The 10,654-nt window shown below is 38.0% G+C and overlaps 1 protein-coding gene across 1 annotated transcript; it reads left to right on the top strand.

Moving 5' to 3' along the window:
• Positions 1-1,068: 1,068 nt before the first annotated feature.
• LOC113239483 (regucalcin-like) lies at positions 1,069-6,821 on the top strand. The gene is made up of 6 exons (XM_026476513.1): positions 1,069-1,226; positions 1,366-1,525; positions 1,829-2,026; positions 2,651-2,869; positions 4,692-4,807; positions 6,582-6,821. The coding sequence occupies exons 1-6, from the start codon at positions 1,140-1,142 to the stop codon at positions 6,819-6,821; spliced, it is 1,020 nt and encodes a 339-aa protein (XP_026332298.1). The 5' UTR covers positions 1,069-1,139.
• The last annotated feature ends 3,833 nt before the right edge of the window (positions 6,822-10,654 follow it).

Here is a 10,654-nt window from a genome sequence, read left to right as displayed (position 1 = left end):
GGAAACTTCATTAATTGAGAGTTGCGTATGTCAAGTAATGTACGTAATATATTGTAAGTGAAATGTAATTTGGTTCCCTATTATGTAGGTGACAGCGTGACAATATTTTAGCAGCATTTTGAACTATCCGTGACAGAGTGATGTTTTTTCAAGCAAGAAATATTCGTATACTAATTTCACAATACAAAAGACCAAAATTTACAAATTATAAAACATTAACAAGAAAACAGGACAATACTCGCTGCGATGAAGAAGGTTCTAAAATCTCTCACTAGTTGGTAAGAGCAATAAATGCTACGGTGCAGTACGGTCGTGGGTTCATGTCCCATAGGGTCGAAAAAGTATTTTCTGTCTACTCTCTGTAGCTTATTGATATTATGGAGTTATTTCACAAAAAAAATTTCAATAATACATTTGATCTGCTCAGTTGAGGCACCTGCAAAGGTGCTGGTTGCTGTGAAGAAGGTTCTAAAATCTCTCTCTAGACGTCTCTAGCGACGGAGAATGTCGAAAAATCCAGTACAAAGATCTTTAATAATAACATAGGTGATTTCGACAACTTGACGCGTAGTTCAGTTCAGTGCAGTATGGTCGTGGGTTCAAGTCCTATTGGGTCGAAAAAGATTGAGTGTTCGAGCTTTGTCTTAATAATCATAATAAGCAAACAGGAATTGCACGACAACGATTGCAGAGCGTCAAAGCACAAGGGGTGCGACCGCAGCGACACATTGTAGATATATATAAAAGGTGTTCAGAGCAGCTGGGTAAGCAAGATTGACTGAAGTGCTGGGAACTAACCTAATTGTGTTATTTATATGACGTCATACAACAGTAGGTTTCGTTTTTATAAATATACATATTGGTGTTGTTTTTGGATGCCAACAGTAGTTATAATAACAACTGTCTGAGCTAACGGACGCCTTAGTTATTTTGTATCGCGATAATTACTTTACGAATACATGTTACATTAGGGGCTTGCGATAGTTCATATCCGCCGCACCTTATCACTTAACTATGAACTTTTTGTGATTTCTTTTTACGACTTTTTTGTAGTCACCACTTGCACCGCTTACGCAGTTGTTCGCCAGTGTTCATTAGACCAAAGTCACTGCGGTACCTGAGCGGGCGCGCTGATTCAAATGACCGTAGGAAAAGTGTTTCTGTTGTATTTTATCCTCCACATAGCAGCAGCTAATGATGTGAAAAGGTTCTACAAAGTTTCGATGGTGAGTAAATTAGTTTTCTATAAGCCACTCGAAACAATACATACAGCGACTTGAGCATTGTTTCGAATAGGAACTTGTGTAATGTTAGTAAACACCAGTTCTATTGTTTTTGGAGAATGATTTCGGCGATTCTGAGCAGGTGGCGTCGTTAGATAATCCAGGGCACCCTGCGGTGTTTTTGCACGGCGAGAGCGCCGTGTGGGATACCGAACAACAGTGCCTCTATTTCGTAGACGTGGTTCAACAGAACGTCCATAAACTCGAATACAGCACCGGCAAGATTCTAACCAAACATATCGGTAAGGGCAATTCAGTGTTGTTATTTGATCACGGTGAAGATATATGATCAAACCATTGACTTACAATTATATGGACGTCGGGTCCGCGCTAAAAAGTGTCCGCACTTGTAAGGCGCTAAAATCGGATACAGAGCGCCAAACTCCGCTTTAGTCTTCATTTGTTCTACTGACAGCGCGATACTGCGATGACATTACAATTTAAATTTCGAATAGGTTGACTTGGGACATTTTTTTCGTTGTTTTTGTATTAGACCCGTCGTCCATTTATTTGTAAGTCAATGGATCAAACGAATTATTTTGCAGCGTATGGCGAGCCAAATTTGGTGACAACAGTGGCAAATTCAAAGAGGTTAATCGTTTCGGTGCGGACGTCGCTTTACCTCTTGGACTTTAATAGCAAAGGGGACTCAGCGCTGCGTCTTCTCACCACAGTAGAGAACGGCCAACCGGATAACGTTATAAATGAAGGCAAAGCAGATGTCGACGGGCGTTTCTTTTTTGGTAAGTCTTACGGCAACACGTAAGATGCATTAAAGAAACAAACTATAATAATTACTTACATAACATTTTAAAACGCCCAATATCACCTCGTATTAGCAGCAGCATACTTATTAAAACTTAATAATTTTGTTTGCTTTGCTATTGTATTTGTGCGCTGTGGGCGATAAATACAATAATGCATTAGGAATTAAAGTAATCTTTGCAACAACAATTTTATGCCTATGTAATATTTGGTGTATTCTTTTTATTTCACAAGCCACGTGACACTAAAGGCTTTGCGTGGATGTCAGATAGTTTGTACGATTTTATAATCGTGTAGGTCAAATCCTCTTAAATAAATAAAAGACAAGTAAAGGGTTCCTAGAATTTTGAGTAAAGCTATACAGTTTTAAGACGAATCTGCCACTATTTTCATTTTATCCTAGGTGGATTAGGTATGAAGTTACCGTAAGAGAAAAAGGTGTAAGTACCCATAGTTTCATGGTCAAGCTAAGTGAAATGGACGCAATTACGAAACAAATTGGTAAACAGGCGTAATTTCATATATAAGTTACCATGGTGTCTCCCGTAACAGTCAACCACTGATCTGTAACACAATAAACTCGTCCATACTTCTATGTCCAGGTACTAAAGGTCCACAAAACGCAGACGATGTCCAACCAGATCGGGCGGCCTTGTACAGTGTAACGCAGGACAGCCTAGACAACCCTCGTATCATCATAAAGCCGGTTTCCATTTCTAATGGTCTTGTGTGGGCTCTCAACAACACGGTGTTTTATTACATCGACTCGTCAACGCAAAGGATTGTGGCGTACGACTATGATACGCAAAAGGGGGATATTAGTAAGTCTAAAATGTTTGAAGTCTTGATGTGAGATCAGTGCTGGCTTTTGCCCTTGTTGTGTGTCGATGGAGCCGTTCGGGCATAGCCGTTTGTTGACGTTGCAGTAAGGGTGCCGCTGCGTCCGCGTCGGTTCAGGCGTACATTTAATTTTAATTGTAACGTCATTGCAGTACTGCCTAATTTTGCTTGCAACAATTTAAGGGCCCAAAAACACCATATTCAGCTTCTACTGGAAATTTAACAAAATGCACCATATTTAGCTTCGACTGAAAATTACTTGAACACAAGAGTAATGGAGTAGCCTTTATCGTAAATATTAATTATTTTTTATAATATATATTATTATGTCGAATTTTGTACAAATTCACTTAAAGAAATAATATAGAGTTGGGCATCTGCCCAACTCTTTATTAACATCAACATACATACAAATATTACTACAAATGTGAAAATAAGCGTATACTATAAGAAATGTACCGATATTCCAACTAAACGTAAACTCAAATATCCGTAATTCCGAAAACCGATTTATAATAAAACCGTTACGCTTTCGTGTAATTTTAATGCTTTTGACAAAGACAAAACTAGTTTTTATTTTGTAATCTTCATAAAAAAATAGATTTGACATTATGAAAATTCGAGCTAACGTTATTTCTGGCAAATGTATTTTCTGACTTCTAATAGGTAATCCCAAACCGTAAAACGTATACAACAATATTTTGTTGGTTATTGCTAACGTTTAATTAAAAATCATTTTAGAAAAGTCAAAGCGACTCTATAGTTTCTTTGTTCTAAATATTTGAATCGCTTGTGGTTCGAACAATTGAAAATGACCAAGAAGTTTATATACCTATAAGCTTCTTGAAATTGACACAATGGGTCTCTTTCCATCTTTTGTGCATGCAATGTATAGAAAAAGGACAGTTAGCTATTTGATTATTTTGTGTGCTTTTGTAATTTATATTAAGGGTTCATTTATATATAAATTAAATACTATAAAACTACACAAAATAACATTTTTAAATGAGAACTATGACAACACAATATATTTGTTTAGTGAAAATATGGTACAAAACCCTGTTTTTACACTTTACTGCAGTAATTTTTACAAGTTATTATTATATGGTACTGCATGATTGACAACCGCGCTGACAGTCGAACAAACGAAGACTGTTGCGCGATTGACGCTCTGTATGTGATTTTAACGCCCTATAGATGCGGACACTTTTAAGCGCAGACCCGACGTCCATTTATTGGTAGGTCAATGATTTATATATCAAATATGTGTTTCATGTGTAAGTACTTCAAATACTTACTGCACAGTGCTCATTACAAAATACGAGTCTAAAAACTCATTTGTACCTACTTCATTTTGGAATGTAATAAAAGTTTTAATAACAAAAAAAATTGTAGCGGCCTTCTACAAATACAGCTTAGATTGATTTGTGTGCGTGAGGAAAATCAGCCTCGCTGTACATAGCTTAACCAGATTAGGGATCCGTGGATGTCCTTAAAAAGGCATATAAAATTACTCAGTGTACACAATGTTTGAAAGGTCAAATGCGAACGGGCGAAGTAAGAGCATGGTGTCTAACATGCTTAAAGTGTGTAAGTTGTAGTAAGACACCGGGTACTATTTAATAAGTATAGGGGTACTACGAGTATAGTCCTACGTACCTACGTATACGTACCTCTTATCATCACTCATACACACAGCTGTGTTGCAATCCACTTTTTACATAGTACAAGAAGATAGAGTTAAAGGTGCGCTTGCATCTTTCGAACTATTCATACGAGTGTAAAGTAATTGCCGTTATGCAGGTGGGAGAAGGATTATAATTGAGGTTGCGGCGTACGGATATGACGAATCAATCCCAGATGGGATGACCATAGACAGTAATGGCAACCTATGGGTCGCGCTTATGTTTGGAGGCACAGTAAGTCATATTGTTTTTTTTTTAATAGTAATACTATGTAGCCACGCGTAATTTACAAAACGCCTAAGTAGGAAAACAAAATATTTTTGGCGATTTTTTTTATTTTTAAAACAACTTGGTTAATCGGAGGCAACTTAAAACAATTTAGAAAACAATAACTTAAGTAATAATTAGAGTAGAAAATAAAAATGTAAGTAAGGCCTAATACAATCAACTATATAATTAATTACTTTGACGGAAAGACCATCAAGATCGAATAACTCAGGACGGAAAGACCATCAAGATCGAATAACTCAGGACGGAAAGACCATCAAGATCGAATAACTCAGAAAGATAGCTTTGATCTGACTGGACTGTAACCAGCGTCTGTTGCCTCCCTCCGCTCTTACATACCATTGATCAATATATATCAATAACTCAAGGGAATTCTAATCGCGATATAAGAAAACGTAGTTGGGTATTTAGTACCTCTTGGTGCACCATCGACGAGTACCAAAAAGCTATTTTGTAACTAATTTATTTTACATCGGTGAGCTGCAATTTATCAAAGCTACTCTAATTTTTAGGAATAATAAACAAATGAACTAGACGGCGCTCATTGCTTACAACTTTTTTTAATGGATACTGGCAGCTAATCTTTTATTTTGTTGAAGATTAGTGCCATCTACCGATGTTAGTAAGCGTTGATTTTTAAATTCGTTTGTAACACACAATGCCATCTATTAATACCACAGAAGAGAAAAACAATGGAAGTGTCTTAGGTCTCCATTACTACCGGAACCGCTGTCATCAAAACGCACACAAACAAATAATAAACACTACGAAACCTTGATAATGATTGGTCATAGTTTCTAATTTAAAAAGATGTAACAAATTCTCGATTGTTAATATAATAATAATAACGCACACACTCAACATAGCCCCGCACTATGAAAACCCTGTGTTGCGAGTGCCATGGACACACACATAGACCACCACAAATTACACCCAAACTCACGAGAGAAATAAATGTAAGCCATACAAATATTTCTCCCGGTCCGGGAATCGAACCTGGGACCTCTGCGTGGCAGTCCATGGTAATCGTTCGGCCACGGAAACAGTTAAATATAATTATATTTTACCCAGTTATATCGTTGAAAGTTCAATGCCTTTATTGCAAGTCACGTTTTGTTTTTATAATGAACTTTTATTCAACGTGCTGCCATCTTGCGGCCAGTAGCTGGATTACGACGAACGATTAATATTTGAATCAATTCGAAAAGCAGAAAATTAAATATTTATCAAAATAACACTTACAGAGGATATGAAATACTACTACAAGACATTTTTTGCGATTTTAGAGATATTGCACAAAGGAATGACACAGCCATACCATACAAAGTGGGGGACTGAGCTCAAGTACGTCTTTCGAGTCCTAACGCTGGCACACGTCTGACGCTAACTAACCACTTCTACTGAGTATCAATATTTGAATAATATTACAAGGAAATACTAAGTTGCAGATAGAGTTAGCAGGTCTTACGAATTTCTCTAAGTGCATGTTGCAGACCTTTAATTGGGTTTAAACGGTACCTTTGCCATCAGCATCACATGTGACAAACTTACTAGACTTTCTTCACTATATTTATTTTGTCAAAATTTCCTATTTTTTTAAATTCAAGGTGCACATGTCCGTTTCTGTGTTCAGGCCGTTTGATCGATCAAATAATTTTATTGCTGACTATACAAGTAGATAAGAACCAATTACAGATACTGGTATTGTGCTTTTGTTCAGGTACTGCACATTAATCCAGACGCCAGACACGTAATCTTCGGGTACAAGTTACCAGTTTCTCGGACCACATCGATGGCGTGGGGTGGGCCAAACATGGACGAGCTGTTCGTGACCACGTCCCGACTGCGCGTGGACCAGAATGCGGAACCGCTCGCCGGGGCCATATTCACCATTCGCGACACCGGACATCACGGCATGCCTCACAACTCTTTTAGAATGGACAACGCCGACAGTTACTAACACTATTTTTGAATATACATAATAGATTTATTATGTACTATTTATTTATTGTGTATTAATTTCGTTGTTTGGTTTAGATTGCCTTATTATTTATAATTATGACAAGTTCTCACAATTGAACTTGTCATGTTGCCATTACTGCTAGGCGTGTTGCTTACCATTACCACGCGGCGCACAACTTGTTCGTCTCATCCTTAGGTATCATAAAAAAAACAAACGAAGCGTCGGAAATGAAATTTTTTTGGATCTAAATAGCGTGTTTTTGGTTTTTGAAACAAAACAAAACAAAATTTGAAACTTTGGTTTCTTTAAAACAAATACACGCGATTTAGAGAAAATGTAGCTTCATTTCCAATGTGTAAGAATCGCGAAAACCTAGGAACTCGAAATTAAGCGTCGTCGGCTATACGCGAAGACAAGAAGCCATATTGCGAAATTTTAAAGAACTAATCTGTCAATTGATTAGCGCTGCTAAATGAACAACGATATATGGTGACTATAATTCAAAGATAATGTCACGATAATTCAGAGGGTGACTCGGTTCACTAATACCAACTTTTATTCCCGGGACAATAAAATGTTGGTTAGTTTTTATGATTTTAAGAAGATCCCAATCAACGTTGTTTGTGTTAATAAATAGCATCACTCCGTGAAATAACAATATGTAATCCTCTACACCACCTGTACTCTGTACTGGTAGCAGCACAGATCCTTGTGGAAGAGTTCGTCCAGGGAAATACTGCCAGCTTAACTGTTACTACCGCCAAATAGCAGTGCAAGCATGAATGCTTTCCGCTTTAGTAGGCTAGAGGGAGCACTAGCTTGTTGTTTTACCAGCATGTGCCAAGCAGCAGCTGACAAGTTCCATGTGGAACTTGTCAACTTTAAGTCTTAAGGTGACGGGTATAGTATAGGATAGAATATAAGTACGCATTTGACCTCCATCTCACCTGATGGAGAGTGACGATGAGGTCGACGATGGAGCATGCACACCTATATAATACCTATTCACTCTCGCCTTGAAAAGACCCAAGTTATAACGTTCAGTGAACAAATCTGCAGGCAGGGAATTCCACTCCATAGCCGTTCGCTTTATAAATGTGCCCAAGCCAACTCCTAGTCCCTCGGTGATGGAAAGGGGAAGGCGGAATTAAATCGTGTAATTCCATCGCACACTCTCCGCGATATATCCTGAAAAATACCGATAAGCAAGCAACTTTACGACGGTGTTCAAGGCTCTGCAGCTTCGTCTCCACTAATTCCGAGTCACCTAAAAGACTCTTGACACGTTTGTCAATTGAACCCAAAGTGGCCAGTTGATATGTGGCAGACCCATTCCAAAGATGGCAGCTGTACTCTACGCACGATCGGACTTGTGCTTGGTACAGCTGAAGCATCTGTCCCGGTGTAAAGTAACGCCTCACCCTGGAAAGGATCCCAAGCTTCCTTGCTGCATTTTTGGTCATGGATTCAATGTATCTGCCGAAGGTCAAATTGGACGACAGGTCCATTCCAAATCTATGCTATTTTAAATGACACTGTAACTGTTATGGGTAGGCGCGTTGCTAATTACCACTTACCATCGAGTATATAACCAGAAATAGAGACGAAATAAGGGCCATCCATTCCTGGCAACTCATCAGGCAAATGGGCGTTATATCACTTTTAAATATCAACTCTCGTTTTAAAAATCACAAATTAGAAAGCTAAAATAAATAAAAAGAAGAAAATAGTACAGCGCCAACAACTGAACTATTCCAAAAATATTCTGTATTTATTGCATCGAGTATATAACCAGAAATAGAGACGAAATAAGGGCCATATATTCCTGGTAACACATAAGCGATACAGCTCTAATAAATATCAACTCCCGTTTGTACTGAAATATAGACAGGCCAACTACTGACCTGTGCGGACGTCTCCGTATATTCCAAGAAATATTCTGTATTTACTGTAATAAAGATAATATCTCTAACAATGCCGTGCTGTTCTATTCGGTGGTGTGGGAAAGATAGCAAAACATCTAATTACAAAACAAACGGAATCACATTTCATCGGTAATTAAATATGTAATTTTGCAATTATCGTCCATTATAGCAGCTCAAGTTAACTGGTCGATTTGAAGTGAAACAGTTGACGACACCCGTCAATTGTTTCGAACTCGGGCTAGCCAATCGGAGTGCAGTTGTCACAATAATGATATGGCAGAATAGTTTTCAAACAAATTAAATGACATTTCGTCTCTATTTCTGGTTATATACTCGATGATTTATTGTAATAAAGATAATATCTCTAATTATGGGGGGCTGTTCCATTCGGTGGTGTGGGAAAAGCAGCAAAACATTTAATTACAAAACAAAAGGAATCACATTTCATCGGTAATTAAATATTAAATATGTGTGTTATTTATCAATTATCGTCCATCGTAGCAAAGCTCAAGTTAAACTGGTCGATTTGAAGTGGAACAATTTACGACACCGGGCAATAATTGTTTCGAATTCGGGCTGGTCAATCGGAGCGCAGTTGCCATGGTTGTCACCGTAATGAATTTGGCAGAATAGTTTTCAAACAAAATAAATGATATTTCGTCTCTATTTCTGGTTATATACTCGAAGCCACAGACGCACGACTTGTTCGTGCAGTAATTTGTGATCATAAAAAAAACATCATAAAAAGATACATCATAAAAAATACACGTAATTATACCTACGTTAGAAATGTAGTTGCTTATTGTTCAATCTAAGAGCGTAATTGAAATCAAACCAAGTTGGGTGTACTACGTGAGTGCGAATGCCGATTACGCGAATGACGATAGCACGAAGACAGATTTACAAAAGCTGGAAGGCAAGTTAAATGTTGGAAGTATACCCTAATAAACTTTTACAAAAATAAACGTAGTTTATTATGAAAGCTTTTCATTGTAAAGAATTGCAACTACCTGCAGCCATGGGAGTCAAATCTTGTCCATAAATGTCTTCGTGCTATCGTCATTCGCACAAAAGAACTATCGCGCATTCAAACTTTCGTGCAACTGACCATTCTCGCAAATGAACTATCGAACATTTAAGGTTTCGCGCAAATGAACTATCGCGCATTTAAGCTTTCGTACAACCATTTTCGCGCTATTGTCATTCGCGCACTCACGTAGTATACCAATACAAAATGGATGTGTAGAATTTATTGTCCTTATCACTTTAAAACAACTCCTCTATTAGTCGGTATGTAGCAATAGGAGTAATTTTATTTGAGATATTAAGGACAATCGAGGTGGCACAAAAAGCCGTTGCAAATTCGATTTATCGGAAAAACCCATGTTTCTCTATGAACGATCTTGAAGGAAGAACTATCACCGAAAGGCTCAAGCCCGCCTATTATATCAATGATCCCGATAGTCCTCCGACTCAACCAAAGCCTTCGCTTCCTCTTCAGCCAACATCGTGCCCATCTTCGTCTGTACAGCGTCCTTTATCTAACACGCGCGCTGGTAGGTGACTTTAAGATCTCGGGAGGGGCTGATGACCGGCAGCCTTGCTGTATATTGGACACGATATCAAGAAGATATACTTAAAACGTCTTTTGTTATCGGATTTATCAAAGATTAACAAACTAGAGAAAACAGTTAAAAACATTACAAAATTGTAACAAACTTTTCCGGATATTATGTGTGCATTTTGTCTTTGTGTAGTGTAGTTTGTGTGTTAGCAGGTTTTTATATAAGGAAAAACTGCCTCTAACTTAACTTACTTACTTAACTGCCTCTATGGCCGAACGGTTACCATGCCGGACTGCCACGCAGAGGTCCCAGGTTCGATTCCCGGGCCGGGAGAAATATT

Source organism: Hyposmocoma kahamanoa, unplaced genomic scaffold (genome assembly GCF_003589595.1).
Source record: "Hyposmocoma kahamanoa isolate Upper Pololo Valley unplaced genomic scaffold, ASM358959v1 99879, whole genome shotgun sequence".
In the NCBI taxonomy this organism is placed as follows: Eukaryota; Metazoa; Arthropoda; class Insecta; order Lepidoptera; family Cosmopterigidae; genus Hyposmocoma; species Hyposmocoma kahamanoa.
The sequence above is the reverse complement of the archived record's forward strand: the minus strand, read 5'-3'. Positions and strand labels throughout refer to the sequence as shown.

What these genes read in the sequence shown, in the direction of transcription:
- LOC113239483 (XM_026476513.1), top strand. Translation starts at nt 1,140, where the DNA reads ATGACCGTAGGAAAAGTGTTTCTGTTGTATTTTATCCTCCACATAGCA. An exon ending in TACGCAAAAGGGGGATATTA is followed by an intron (nt 2,870 to 4,691) that starts GTAAGTCTAAAA and finishes GCCGTTATGCAG; the next exon opens with GTGGGAGAAGGATTATAATT. An exon ending in CGCTTATGTTTGGAGGCACA is followed by an intron (nt 4,808 to 6,581) that starts GTAAGTCATATT and finishes GCTTTTGTTCAG; the next exon opens with GTACTGCACATTAATCCAGA.